Source organism: Paroedura picta, chromosome 3 (genome assembly GCF_049243985.1).
Source record: "Paroedura picta isolate Pp20150507F chromosome 3, Ppicta_v3.0, whole genome shotgun sequence".
NCBI lineage: Eukaryota > Metazoa > Chordata > Lepidosauria > Squamata > Gekkonidae > Paroedura > Paroedura picta.
In genome coordinates, this window is record NC_135371.1 from 47,254,807 (window position 1) to 47,270,369 (window position 15,563).

Sequence of the window (15,563 nt, forward strand, 5' to 3'; positions counted from 1 at the left end):
AAGTAGGGCAAAAAGATTTAACTTAACCCTTTATTTAAAAATATTAAATAAGGCTAAAGCTCTATAAAATTACCAGCTTCTGACGCAGGCAGATGCCTCGCCCAATTCAAGTTATGCTTCATTATATTAGTTATTAGCAGCATTGAGCTCCTGGCAGATTGATAGCAATGCAGAGATTTGTGCCCTAAATTTCTGAGAGCAAAACAGACTGTTGATTGGCTCAGATGCACTGCTACATAAATTGTTCTTTGTACTGGCCCTGAATTGTTCTACCTTTTCCCAGAGTGTTCCCCCCCCCCCATCTGTGGCTGTTTAAAAGCATAGCTTTGATAAACGAGGAGCACATCACATTGATAAAAAAAATATAGAGAACTGCATTCTCTGAGCAAATTGGCAACAAATTAAGGGTATGTCTTCACTGTTGCAGAACTCCGCATGGACAAATATCACCCAGAGGAAAAATAAACCTACTGTTTATGACCTGCGGGCTTTATCTGGCACATACCCCATGTGCACAGAATCTCAAACTCATATTGTACCTGAGGAAGTGTGCATGCACATGAAAGCTCATACCTTGAATAAAAAAATGTTGGTCTTAAAGGTGCAACTGGACTTGCAAATTGTTCAGAATCTCAAACTGATATGCAAGTGCACAAAATCTGATTACTGAATTCTTACTGTTTGATTAAATATGTTACAAAGATTTACTGTATGCTGAGGAAGCCATATTGTGCCATAAACTTTACCTGATTTAATATCTATAATAATATTGTGAGTAAAACAGTAGTCCAAGGAATAGATTCCCATAAATTGTTAGCCAAATCCAACAGCAGTGAAGTTCTCAACAAAGCTTTCTTCTATGTATGTGTGTGTGCTTTATTGCCCCTCATTTGTCAAGAATTCCAATTTAGATAGATGTTTGCACGAAAAAGTTTGGATCCATTTGAACACAAGGGGAGTTGTTTTTTTTAAAGGATTCTACCATGTGGAAACGGAGAGGCATAGCCCTCTCAGAAGGAATATTCCGCTTCAAGCAAGTTCAAATCAACCCCAAAGTCAAGTCACTAGACTATTCAGAAACTGCAGCTTCAAGGTAGATAAATATATATATATAGGCATATAACGTTTACAGAGGCCAGTTCTCCACACAAATCTCCCTTAAAGCAACAGCATTATAATTTTACAACCTGGCATGAAAATACATGCATTTAGTTTAAAAACATCACTGTATGCTTGTTACATCCTTCCCAAGTTTAATTTTCCAATTAGGCAGGTAAAGATGTATATCATGAAATATTTTCTTACAGAGTTCATATCAGTTGGCATCAAACTGATGCACTCAGAGTGCATGTGAGGGTGAACAAAAGATTAAAGAGCACTAAGGCAGCAAAATAGTATGTAATTTAAACAGAAACAACATATAAATCCAATTGCTATCATCTCTCTAGTGCATTTGCCTCAGGAATGTATCACAATCATAAAATCATATTTTTATATCAAAACTCAGAGCATGCCTACTACAACTGGCAACCAAAGCAGCAAAATGCATGACTAAAGGTATACTCAGTTCTTACAATTTTGCCTTTTACCTCCACATACAAAATGAAAAAAAATACAGAAGGGAAATTCAAGAATACTTACCAAGTTATGGTTAGTTGAATTAGAATCATCTTCTGGGAATGGGATGTAAACAGCTAAGGCCACACAATTGGCAAAAATAGCCAGTAATATAAATATGTCAAACGGTCTGAAATATCTTGTTAAGGAACATCCGATATTGGAATATACACAAACAAAACCCAGTATAATTCCATCTTTGTTTCTGATGCAAGACTAACATGTGCAGGTCCAACTTCTGACTGCGCTTGCCTGTTGTCCATGAGCATCCATTAAAAACTCATTCCATCGCCTTTCAATGTGTTTTTTAGTAGTGAATTGGACATCACATTAGCTTGCACAATGTAAATCTAATATTTAATCAATGGACTGACATATGATTATCTCCCCAGTGCCTGGCAATATATATCATTAGTTCTAAAGGAAGTTACATATGTACAATTAAAGAAGAATTTTAAAATCCACAAAGCATGATGCTTGCATACTATAGAGGAGAATCTAGCAGCGCTATTCTGTGGAATGCAGTGTAGGAGCAGCCGACTCTGAATATCCAAAGGATTTGCAGCATTTTTAAATGGCTACACTCTGGTTACATATTGATATAGTACATCATCTCTTAACAATCTAATCAGATTGACTGTCAAAATTAGTACTTTCAATCACAAATCATTAGAAATCTCACAAGGAGAATTTCAGGGTCTAAGACGAAGTTCATTGGACTTTAGTGGACTTCAATTAATCAGGACTCAATTCAGAGCCATATCAAACAAAGCAAGGGCTCTACTGTGGAGACAGAACACTTCTTAACAGAAAACGTAGGAGCATTGGAGCTATTGTGATGTCCCAAACAATTGTAATATCAATAACAGTCTGTTGCTAGAAATCTTATCTCATTCAAAACTAGCAGGACTAGATGGTCCAGCAGAATGCGGTCAGTGGTACATCACTGGTCTGCCACATCCTACTGATTTCAGGGTTTAAAGTAATAAGCTTATCTCTTTATTTGACAGCCAATTTGCTATGATTGTTGGATGAATGACCTGGTTAGCAAGATGCATGTATGATGGTTTCTTCAAAGACTTATCATTTGAATATTAAACAAAGTTCCTTTGTACCAGTACCAATTGCTATAGGCTGCTCCATAGATAAAAGCATCACAACATTTGCGCAACATAAAACTGGTCCTTTCTCTTCCCTGGTCACTTTGGCAGATGTAACTGAGAAAAGCACGAGTCCCCTTGCCTCTGCTGTTTCATAGCAGCAGCCACAAAGTACAGTACTTCACAAGCTGCAACTGCCAATTTTCGCAGAACAGTCCCTACTTAAACATGCCTTGCAAAAAAAAAATATGAACAACCTCAAATTTCCTATTGCCAGTCTACCACGCTCTAAATAAGAATCAAGCAGCTGAAGACCTTTGAAAAAAGAACGCCCACACAAGATATTGTTGGGGCAAGCTAAAAAGCATGACACCCAGTTGTTTTCATGATCAAAGGCATCAAAGGTCGTTCCAGAGGACACAATCTAAATCACTAACAATGCAATCCTAAACCAAGAACTCAATGGCCTTAATAGAATGTAACTCATTTTAGGATTTCACTTAGTCACATATTACAGGCTTTTATACTAAGTTTCCCTCAAGTCCCCACTTATGGCAAACTCTAGTTTCTCTCACCTCTGACTACTTGACATGGAGGAACTATCAGACAAAAAGTTATATGTCTCCCTCCAGTTTTGCAAGGACTCACCTTCTTGGTACCATCATACAATCATAGGTACAAGTAAGTGCAGAATCAGCCCAGCAGGCTTAGCTTCCAAGATCTGATGAGATTGGGCTAGCCTGGGCCATTCAGGCTAATATGCAAATATGCACACCACCCCAATATAAGTGAATGCGCCTTAATCATGAAGATAGTCTCGGAGGGCAGCTGTGTTGTCTGTATTAAAATGGTCAAGTCTGAGTTCAGTAGCTCCTTGGAGACCAACAAGATTTTCAGGATATACACTTTCAAATCAAAACTCCTTCATCTGATACGGTCAGAAGGTGGGAGGGATGATGCAAAGGAGGAACATAACTGGTCCCTACTTGTATATGACAAAGGGAACTTTGTCTCTCAAAACACTTCTTTGGACTCAAATCTAGATGCTATATCCAGATACTGTCACCATGTATGACTATTTTATACAAGTGCATTTGCTAGGATGAATACTCAACATATAGAAATGTGATAAATATATGGCACTAACTAAATTATGCACAGTTGGGTTCTACTGAAATTAGCAGCATAACATGTGCACAGTTATCTGCAGTATTACAAGCAACCTTCTTCTGGCAAAAAGTACATGTTAACCGCCTCACTTACAAAGACTACCAACAAATGTATGATTCCCCAGCAGAGAGGCCATTCAGATCAGGAAAATAGCATAAGGAGGGAGGCTTAACCCCCTCCACCTTCTTCTGTGATCCCAATCTGAATCCCAACATGCCTGACAAGCACCGGGAGCTCTCTACATGGAACACCCAGCATATCATCTGGATATCAGCCTGGATAAGATATAAGTTGATCAAAAGAAAGGACAGATGGACAAAGCTGCTTATACCATTGTTCTCTCATTTCTTTCTCACTCAAAATCACCCTCCCCAAGCATTTTTTTAATCCACAGAGGAAAACAAATAAGCATTTCACACTCCCCCCCCCCCCAAGGGCAAGTATCACTGAAACAGCAATTTGGAAACAGTGATACTCAGCTGAAACAAAAATTAAGGGGAAAGGGTCAAGTAACATTCTTCTATTGCAAATCATAGCCTGTCCAGGCTTTGAGTTTTAAAAACTTCAAATGGAATGCTGCATGTAGTTGGAGCCTATCTCTTGAACACACTTTTGAGTATTTAGAGAACAAATTCTTTAAATCATCATTCAACCAAAAGGATACTTCCATTCTACTATACTAATGCAGGCTCTTCGGATTGGGTTATTGAGGGATAGACAGAAAAGGGCACGAGCTGGCCGACTGTTGGACGTATTACCCTGTTTTTTGCTCTTGGCATATTGCTGGCGTTTTCTTTGGGACAGAGATCCTACAGGTTGGGCTGTGGTGCTCATGCTTTGGGCAGCCTTGGCTTGTCTAGCAGCATCGATAGCAGCTTGCCAAGAGAGCTTGGGCGGCGCCGCACTGTTCGACGGGAGAGTTGGTCCGTCCCCAGGAAGAGGAATTCTGGTGCTATTTGCATAGCTTGCTTCTGCAGGGAGGGAAAAACAGAAGGGGGAGACGAGTGAGCAAGACCCATTTTCTGCGTTTTTAACAACTTTTTCAAGCTACGTGTGAGGTACTGTGCTTCATCTCCCCCCCCCAAAAAAAACCCTTCTTTACGAAGAAAGCCAACAGATCCTCTTGACCATCAATAAAAGGTTCAGGAATTAGCTGCATAAACATTAGCACCTGTCTAGATACAATGCCTTTTCTCTTGCCTCTTTCCAGAAATAAATATTTTTACATATTTTTCCAGAAATGGGTGGCAACCTGAATATTACCAATTTTACAACATTACCAATTTTATCCTAGTGATAATTTTTGGTTTACTGTAACAGCATTCATTATCTCTCCTTTCTTTGACTGTAGGAACAAGTAAGGGCATTGTTGTTGTTTACTATAAAGTTCTGGAAGAGCCATGTCAATATCTTGCACCAAGATTTCTTTTCATGCATCATTCTAACCATTACAGGAGCAAAAGTAATCCATCAAACAATGAGGCGCCTCGTGGTCAGAGACCAACTCTCCCTCTCCCCCAAATTCAAGTGAAGAGCCAGGCCACTCAGACTTCATGCTGCACTTCGCAATTCTGAAGATGCAGCCTGAAATCAGTAGCAAGGAGGAGAGAGGAGGGTCACTGCACTAATGTTTGGATCCTCAATAAGCCTGTTTTTAGGATGTGTGTGGAAAGGAGGCAGTTGTATTGCAAGGACCCTGGTATCATAGGAGTGGTGTGGAGGTTCTGCACTCACTGCAACAGCACCCCCATATGCAGCATTTTTATTTTCTTAAACTGGAATGAATGGCAGCCATATAAAAAAGTAAAAGGGGGCACTCGGGGATATTATTAAAGTGAGAGTTAAATCTGCTTCTTCCCCTGGTGACTCCACTTATAGTCTGCTCCTATTTGCATAAGCCATTCTGCATTCTGCTGCTTGGTCACCCTATAGTGTGAGGGAAATCTAGATTGGTAGACAAGATTCTGCCCTGACCTGGATAGCTCAGGCTAGCCCAATGTCGTCAGATCTCAGAAGCTAATCTGGGTCAGCCCTGTCTAGTAAATGGATGGGAGATCTCCAAGGAATATTTGGGTTGTGACACAGAGACAGGCAAACCACCTCTGAATGTCTCTTGCCTCGAAACCCCTACAGGGCTGCCATAAGTCAACTATGGCTTGACAGCACTTTCCACCACCATCAGACAAGATACTAGGAACTGGGGTTTGGACATACGTAATAATAAAATTGGAATTCCTCATGACTTATAGTTATGGAAAATTATTAGATAGAGTCAAAACAACACAAAACAGAAAAACAATACATGATAGGGGACAGTCTTTAGCCTTAGAAGCTCACAAGGTAGATCCTAGGGTGCTTGCCAAATGCATCCGTGAAAAAGAACACTTAACTACACTAAAGTTTAGGATTTGTGTGGAGAAAAGAAAAATGGAGGGTTGCACAGGAAATGAGAGGGGAAAACCTGCTAGGAAGCTCTGCCAAAGCATGAGATGAAGTTAATATCATATGATCTCTGCCAATCAGGCACAGCATATCCTTAGCAAGGTTTCCTTTGCAAATTGATCCCCTCATTTTTGATGCAACCAGCCCGACAGACAGGATGCCTCATACTATGTCCCCTTTTTCATAACATAAGTGATAAAAAGAGAGTTCTAGCCTCTGGTGGAGGTTCAACTCAATCAGTGCGTGCAAGTGTGCACATACACAGAGATACACAAAACAGAGATGGATGTGAGGGGGAAGGAGGGGTGATGTTTAAGATGGCTCCCTTAGCGTGCAGCGGAGAAGTAACTTCAGGATGCAATCGGAATATTTCCCACTGGCCAAAGACAAAACGGATCTTGCACAGAGGTCTCATTGAGAATGGTTATTTGCGGTGGAGTTGACGAGTGTCAAGTGGGTGACCATCAGATGTCACTTGTCACATCAACAGCTCGGGCCATTGCTAGATTGCCCAGGAAGAGGAGTGCCTGCCTCAGGTAATCACTTGACACAACAGAAAACATGGTCACTTTTCATGTGACAATGATTTCTCCTAGGATACTTTCACAACCCCCCACACACGCGCCTTGCAACGATCTATTTGTGGGATGTCGAACCTAAGCAGCCCACCTCTCCCTTCACAAAGAAACCCTCTAGAAGTGACCCGTGGGCTCTAAAAGGCAGGCACCCGGCGGTCCCCTTGCCCTCTTCCCCGTCCCCGCCCAGCCAAACTGATGAGAGGCGCCTGCTCGTTTGAGGAGAATCTCGGGGACCATTTCCACCCGGCTGGGGGGAGAGAGGCTGGGGGAGGGCGGCAGCGGCTGCCTGAGCCTGTTTGCAAAGGCGATTAACACACACGCTCCCCCTCGTGTCGCTTCTCCCCTGGCGCGCGGGGCAAGGCGGGGGGGGGGGAGGTTGCTGGCAGCGGCGGACAGCGAGCGGCTCCCGCCTGGTCCAAAGCTCCTCTCACCGAGGTGCCCCTCGCCCTGCCTCGCAGCGCCACGAACAAGCCCTCCACCGAAAGAGCCACCCCAACCCCCCCCTCCTCCCCACCGAGGCAGAAGGCAGACGTGCGAAATCCATGCAACGCGCTCCCACGGGAAGAGGAGGAGGGAGCGAGGGCGAAGGCTGCCCGCCGAGGGAGGCGGCGAAGACTCTCGCCCGCCTTCGCCTCCTGTTCCCCCCACGCACACACGCACACTCGCTGCTGCCTAGCCCTTAATCTTCCCGCGGTCCCCTTCTCTAATCCCCATCCCCCAAATCCCTCTCAATCCCAAGGCACCCCCACCTGCGCTCGCTGCTGAGCGGGAGGAAGGGGGGGGGGGGTTGCACCGGCTGGCGGCTCTTACCATCAGGGGGCTGCTGCTGGGGCATCATGGTCACGTCCTTGGGGGGCGCTGCCTCCCCACCGCTCCAAGCCCAGATATGTGCCGACACTTTCCCCCTTAGCCCTTGCCTTTGCCCGCTATCCGGCTGCCCCCATGGCCGTGCTGCTGGTGCAGAGGGGCGAGAGGCAAGGGCTTGGGCTCGCTCGGGCTATCGCCGCCGGCTCTTCGTCTCCGCTGCTGCTGCTGCTGCTGCTTGCAAATCCCTCCGAGTTTGGGCCAACATGACACTCACATCCGGGTGACACGGGCGTTCTCCATCCCTAGCAACCCACCACCCGCCGCCATGGCTGCACCCTCGCTCAGCCCTTCTTGCCGCCTCTCGGCTCCGGCAGCCGCTGCCTCCTGCAGCCGCCACGGGTTAACCCTCTCGCTGCTGCCGCCGCCTCGTGCAGCTTGTGCCGCCGCCACCTGCTGCTCGGGCCAGGGAAAGGGGCAGGCGGGCAGGCTGAGCCGCGCACTAAGCAGCCTAGAGGCGACCTCTGGTCCCGCGTCCGCCAATAGACGGGAACACGCGGCCGCCTTAACCCCTTCCCCCTTGGCTCGGAGGCTTTCGCGGGAAAGGGAGGGGGCCGGCGGCTTGGCACGCGTGCTCGGAAGACGCGCCGTCTGGGCGGCAAGTTGGAGAGTCTCAAGAGACAGCGAGTAGCCGAGCCCTGACAAGATGATCCGCGCTCGCATTACTTCCAGGGTAGAGAACTGGAATGGGCTTTCTGCCCCAGGCTGCCTTTGAACACGATGCGGGCACTTGTTGATCTGAATTGCAGGCGCTAGGAGATCGATCGTCAAGGGCTTCTGAGCCCCAGGATTGAAAGGTCTGCACTGGACGCCTCCTGCCACCATTCAGTTTGTGGATAGGGTCCTCAAGGGCCTGCATGGCTTGGGGTGGTGGGGGGCAGGGCTTTCTTTAATTAATTTACGAGAGGCAAAGCCCCTTATACCCAGGAAAACAATGGGTGCTAGCCTGCACCCCTGCCCTGTGGCCTTCCTGGGGGCTGTCTACATGGCAAAAGCACCTGCCCACCCTTGGACTCTTGAGGCCCCACCTCAAAACCTCAAGAAACATTCCTGACCCTGGGGTCACCGACCTCCAGGTGCAACCTAGAAATCTCCAGAATTGGACTGTAGAGATCAGCTCCCCAGGGGAAAATGGCATTTTTGGAGGGGGGACTCTACGACAACTCATCTCCAGGCTTCTGGACATGAAAGGGCTTGCTTGGGAGAGGAGAACTCTGTGGCAGAGAAGTTGCAGGATGAGAGAGGTTGGACCATGGGGATTTGCTGGAATTGCAGGTCATTTCCAGGCAACAGAGATCAGTCCCCCAGGAGAAAAGCCCTGGCTTTGGATCCCATTGAGGTGCAGGGATGTCAGGTGGGAAACAAAGAGAAATGCTGGGTGGCAGCAATTGCCAACAACAATAAATATCCAATAATACATAAACTTGCCAGTTTATCGATAACAACATTTGCTTGAAGAAGTAAAAACAATTCAGTCAGTACTTTCTTCAGTTCATTTCAATATCAGGGTAAATAAAAAACATACGTTACAATCAAACATAATTGGCAAAGAAGTTACAGAAGGTTTCTCAGTTACTGCCTCTATGTCAGCTTTTCTCAACTTTTTTACCATTGAGAAACCCCTGAAATATTCTTCAGGCTTTGAGAAACCCCAGAAGTGAGATCTCCAGGTCTCCGCTGGAGGCTAGCATTCCTGCCACTGGTCAGAGATGCCAGCCTCCAGGGGGGACCTGGAGAACCCACAGAATGAAAGCTCCCCTACAGACTGCAGAGATCAGTTCCCCTGGAGGAAAGGGCTGCTTGGGATGGGAACAGAGGGCTGTGTTACACTTCCATCTCACACACACACAGAGCACAGAATACAAAAGCCTCATATGACTTCCTCATGAGTAAACATTCCCAGGGCAGAGGCTTTCCCTGGCCCTCCTGGGTCCCAGACGGCTGGCAGGGGGGCATTTCTGGGCCTCCCACAGCCTCCCCACCAATGGTGCCCAGAGACTACATCAGGAGGTGGCTTACCTTCCTTACCTACCTTCCTTCCCTCCAAGTTGAAAGAGACCAGGGCTGAATCTGCATGGAGCTTTTTTCCAATCCCATGTCGATTCAATCCCTGCCATCTACACTGAATGCGATTTCCATTTTGATTTTGGGGGATTTAAATTTTTCCTCTGCAACAAACATGATTGATCCGGAGTGACCCTACCTTTCCCCGTTATATCCTAGAGATTTTTCAATATTTGAAAAATCAACATGAGTAAGCGTGCAGCTGTCTACTTTCCCTGAAATAACTTGCTGCCAAGCCTCCAACAATGTAGAAAAGCCCTGATGGACCAGGTCGTCAGTTCAAAGGCTTCCTCATTCCCAGGTTGCAAGGCTTCCCTTAAAGAGGAAGACCTAACTTCTCTTGGCAGAAGCTCCAGAAGCCCTAACTTCTCTGGGCAGAGATTTGCCTCTTGGATTTATTCCCCTCCTCTGCTGTCTCCAATCCTCCCCCCCCCCTCAAGAAAAGAAAGAAAGGGGCTCCTCCTGCACTGCCCCCCCTTCTGAGCTTCCCTAATCACGTGCAGAACTTTTCTGTTTCAATGGGGGGGGGGGATAGGGGAAGACCTGAGTTCAAATCGATCTGAATTCAGCAGAATCCACAACGGAATAAACAAAGTAAGTGCAGAATTTGCCCAGGACTACTTACTGGCAGCAGGGCAGCTCCTCTTCCACCCAGCAAACCTCTGGCACCGGCAGGAAATTAGAAGTAGAGAGCAGATCCCTAACTAGGTTTTCCTGGCTGAGACCCATGACATACTCATGAGTAAACATTTGACCTGATTGGTCCTCATTGGCAACTGCAATTTGATTGGCCCTCATTTATGTGTAAACATTCCCAAGGTAGAGGCATTTCCGCACTGTCTGTACACAAATGGACCTGATTGGCCTGCATTGGCAGAGTGCAATTTGACCTTGGCCCAAAGCACCCAGCAAGCTTCCCAAGTGGGGGCTTGAAACTGGTTTTCCCAGGTACTAGTCCCATGCTTTTGATCTCTATGCCTCACTGACCCCTTACATATTGTCCAGCCCACCAGCTAACAGACTTCTCATAAGCTCTGCACTGTGGGTCTTCCTCCACTTTCCTAGGGAACAAGACAACAATTTTTCAGCAGTGGCATCTCATCAGTGTGATGCTCTTCCCCTTCAGATGACCTGGTGCCTACACTACACTCTTTCAGGTATCAAGTTTTTAATCAAAGAACTGTTTGTGTGTGTGTGTGATTTTTTAAAAACATTGTTTAGTAATCCCAAATCTTATCCCTAATACACCCAATTAAAACTGGAGAAGTGTGGGTGCAAATGGGCACATTCTTGTGCCTTATTGCAATTAATTGCCACAAATGGTAGCAATACCTGCTAGTTCAGATGGCTAAAAAAGAACATGATAAAGCCATAAGTAAATTTGTCACTGGTTCTTAACCCTGATGACCAGATTTAACATCCTTGTTCAAAGGCAGTCTACCTCTGAACAATCATTGTTGGGAAGGCGCAACAGTGTGAGAAAACTAGTCTTCATGCACTACATATAAGCTATACAGAGTCATAGTGCTGTGGAAGCAGGATGCTGGATTAGATAGACCCTTGATCAGATAGAGCAAGGATCATCTTGGGCTGTAACTATAGACCAAAAAAAGAAAGACTCACAAGAAACAGGATAGTTATCACAGCAATAATTTTTTAAATTTTATTGTATTGTTTGTTGTTATTTATTATATAGTAAAAATAAATTGGTTTTAAAAATCAGAATGCACATACACAAATAGAATTGCATTCTGCAGCTATGAACTGTGTTCATAGGAAAGAGCAGACATACGCTTAGCTTTTTCAGTAGGCTTGTGCTGCTAACAGAATTGTTAGTTCTTCACTCTTGTATTCTGTCAACATAAATAGAAGACGCATCATAACAATGTGCCAATACTTTAGTTCTCATTAATGAAAATGAGCATTATGGAACCTAATAATGTTAAGGACATTCAAAATATTTTCACCAAATCCATGAGCACAAGACCCCTAGAATATACTTGAAGCTGAACAGGCCAAAAAAGTCATTAGGTCCGTTGTGGGCAAAATCTTTAAACAGCCCTGTGGCGCGGTGCACCGCGGACTGAATAAAGGAGTAAGGGCTGTGTGGGAGGAGTTAGGGTGGGCCCTGTCCGGGATAAAAACTCAGAGGGGCCAATCAGGAGCTGCGAAGCAGCTCCTGATTGGCCCCTCCGAGTGTCCATCCCGGGCCAAGTAGCCAATGGGGTGCCGCGCAAAGCGCGGCTCCCCATTGGCTGCTTGCCCCAGCCAGGGAATCACCGCATAGACTGGACTGCCAGCCGATGCGGTGAGTTCTCTGGGGGGCCGCGCCGCCTTCTCCCGGCTGCTGGAGCCGCCTCGCCGCGTCACAGACGCAGCGAGGCCGCTCCAGCGGCCGGGAGAACGCCGTTGGTGACTTTGGGGAGGGTGGGGGGCGGCCGCTGGCCTTCTCTCAGCCCCGGGAGCGGCCTCACCCGGCAAGGCCACCCCCGGGCCCGAGAGAACGCCGTTAATGTCTTCGGGGAGGGTGGGGGGGCGGGCGCCGGCCTTCTCTCAGCCCCGGGAGCGGCCTCGCTGCCATCAACCCGCTCCCGGGGCCGAGATAAGACCGGCTCCTAGCGCCCATTTTATTAAAGAATAAAATGGGCTTGATTTCTAGTAAATAAATACATCGTAAATAAGCTAGAAAACAACCTTCAACACTGAGATTAGAGAGAAATGTTTCTTGATCAGAGGGTACAAACATGAATGAATCTCAGAGCCTCCTGTTTTAGAAAGAAAGCAGTGGAGAATAAATTTGCTCTGGCTACCTAGCCGTGAAGGAAAAGAACTATGCATATCTCCTTTATTATTATATTAGAAGATAGAAGATTGGATAGATAGATGAAAGAACATCAATTTGGCAGGAAATAGGGGTTTAGAGAAGATGTAGCCTTCCAGAATTTTCTGCCTCTCATATCACTGGTTTCTAGTCTTTGCTTTTCCACCCACACTTAACTGGAAAAATAGGGACTGAAATAATTGCTGTTGCTTACAGTAATGCTTGGTGTATGCATCTACCTAGAGCGTTTCTATCAGCAAAAGTGTTGCGCTGCCACATCAGGCAGACAAGTAGGAAAGAAAACCACTATAATGACAGCTTTTTTATGTTACATTTTGATACTTCAAGGCATCATACAGCATTTAAAATGTAATAAACAGCTAGGAATGGGCACAAACTGGGAAAACCTGGTTCTGAACTCAAACACAGCTATTCTGCTAATCCAAACCAGTTTGGGAAGTTCAGGTTGTGGGGTCCTAGAGAATCCAAAATTACAGGGCATCTCCATCTGACTCTCTTATACCTGCCCACCATGTTTGGTGAGGGTTGGACTTGGGGGGGGGGGGTCTGAAATACAGACAGCCAAACAACATACTCCCAGCAAAGTACTTTTTGCAGAGATGTGAGGCATAAATTCTGGAGTGTATAAAATGAGTTCTATGCAATCCTGAGGCATCAAACTTACTGCAGACCTCTCCTAGATGACACACTTAATATCCTACAAGTTACTGGTGTGTTGAACTTGGGGTGTCTAAGTTACAGACCCACAAAGTGCCCCCAGGAAAATGCTTTTGGGGGAGATGTAAGGCTCAGTTTTAGAAGTATATAGAAAGTACTATGTGCTAGATAGAGGCATCAGACTCATGGCAGACCTCCTTGAGATGCCTCCCTATATGTCCTGATAGGGAAGGGTTCTAAATTACAGCCCTCCAAAGAAGGCACCCCCCAGGAAAGTGCTTTTTGGAAAACTCTGGTCATGTGGTGCTGCTGCACGAATCTGTCACCTGTCAGAAGATCGGTCTGGCTGTCAGTCCCAATGGGGCCCAGCTGACAACCCTAACCCTAACCCTTCCTCAGATGAGGAGTAAGCTCCACTGTAAGTTCTTCAATGATTGGCTTCCCCAGCCAGCCAAGGTGTACTTAAGGAGAGGCTTGGGACAAACCTCTCCATGAGTTCCCTGTCCATCTGCCTAGATGTCCAGTGTTCCTGGTCATGGTGGCAAAGCTCTGCCTGTGATTCTGGCTTTTGACTTTGGCTTGGCTCTTGACTTCTTTCCTAGCTCCTGATTTTGACTCAGCTCCTGACTCCATTCCTGGTTCCTGATTCCAATATGGCTTTTGAACCTACTCCCGAACTCCTCAACCACAGTACCGCTCTGGAACTCTGTTTGATATTGACCCAGCCCGGCTCTCAACTCCACACCCCTGCCCATCTCCCTTGGAGGACCAAGTCCCTCAGTTTTTGACCCTTCAGCTTTGACTTTGGACTCTGAACTTGCTTAACAATTAGGTTTTCACTTCCCAGCTGAGGGGGTAATTAATCAGTGCCCAGTGTGCAACTGGCAAGGCAGTACCGGAGTCATGGTCTGGGTGCGGGCAAACAGATAAGAAACAGATGACAAATTGTCTTGGGAACTGGACTCGATTGACTCACTGTGCCTGGTGCTCACCCTACCCCTGTAATAACTCTGGCTGCAGTATGGATGAAAGGGGACAGTTCCAGAAGCAAAGGGACATAACATGGACCTTTGATAGGCAAAGTCAAAACAAATAAGCATGCAAGTTCAAACCCAGCCCTGTGGCTCACCAACTATAGCTTGCTCCCCCAAACACTCAACGTCACCACTGACCCAAACCAACAATTACCCACATCCCATGTCCAGGAATGATCTGCCAAACTTGGGTAGTTGGGCAATTGATCCAGGCTGTGCTGTGCCCTGAGATCTGTGGAGGTCCCCCAAATAACTTAAAACTTATGTGATTCTGACAAGTTGGGACTGTGACCTAGGAAGGAAGACAAGTTGACCTAGAAGGAGTCCATTGACCTGCTGTGCCTGCCCAACTGTCCTGAAATCCCACACCAGCACTGTAGGAGAAAGAAGATAACTTTGCAACAATCTTTCTCAAGTAGACTCAGCCACAGAGTTCCTACCTCGTTACCACACCGTCGGGTTTGTTTATTATTTATTTTTAGATTTCTATACTGCTGTTCTTCAATGGTTTCGCAGCAGTTTCCAAAATCAGCAAATACAATAAAACCCATAAAACATCCCATAAAAACAATTACAAATTATCACAATTAGACAGATGGCGAATCTATCTTATAGGCACCCTAACCCTCACACACACACACCCCGGTTTAGCCCAAGGGTCAGTTCTCTTATAGTAGGAGCGAAGGCCAGATCTAATCACTATGGAGGGCGGGTCCTCCGATGAAAAATCCTCAATCACAAGCCTGGCGGAAGAGCTCCGTCTTGCAGTCCCTGTGGAAAGCTTACAACTCCAGCAGCTTTTGAGGCCCTCCCAAAAAACAAGCACCACACAACATTACTTGCTGTCTTGGGGACCACAACCAATTGCCAACATCCCATTCCCAGGAAGAATCCACCTGCCAGGTGGACATAACATGGGATGATTTACACAGCAGGCTTCCAGTGGCTGAGATCACTGGAAGCCTCCTAAATTAGTCTGAAAAAGTGATGCAATAATGATGAGTCACATCCGACAAATAGTATTAGGTACTGCAATGAGAAGTGTGTTGCTCTGGGTGGTAGTAGGGTTATTCTGGGTGAGGTTAATGTTGTTTGGGTTAGCTACCCTACCCCGGCCCCGTGACCCACCAACTACTGAAACTGACTGCTACCCATGTTCCATGCCCAGGAAAGATTTGCCAAGATCTCAAGCGTA

The 15,563-nt window shown here is 46.1% G+C and overlaps 1 protein-coding gene across 12 annotated transcripts in view; it reads right to left on the bottom strand.

The window, feature by feature from the left end:
* CACNA1D (calcium voltage-gated channel subunit alpha1 D) overlaps nucleotides 1–8,241 on the bottom strand; it is a 312,904-nt gene extending 304,663 nt beyond the window's left edge. For 10 of the 12 annotated variants that reach the window (XM_077325523.1, XM_077325521.1, XM_077325527.1 and 7 more), the window contains exons 1-3: nucleotides 7,718–8,240; nucleotides 4,552–4,858; nucleotides 1,642–1,747 (exon numbers count right to left, since the gene is read on the bottom strand). In XM_077325523.1, coding sequence (XP_077181638.1) covers nucleotides 1,642–1,747; nucleotides 4,552–4,858; nucleotides 7,718–7,745 — 441 coding nt within the window. In that variant the 5' untranslated portion in view covers nucleotides 7,746–8,240. Of the gene's footprint in view, nucleotides 1–1,641; nucleotides 1,748–4,551; nucleotides 4,859–7,717 lie in introns of all 12 variants that reach the window. The other 2 variants (XM_077325522.1, XM_077325529.1) reach the window with 1 other exon arrangement.
* Between the last annotated feature and the right edge of the window lie 7,322 nt (nucleotides 8,242–15,563).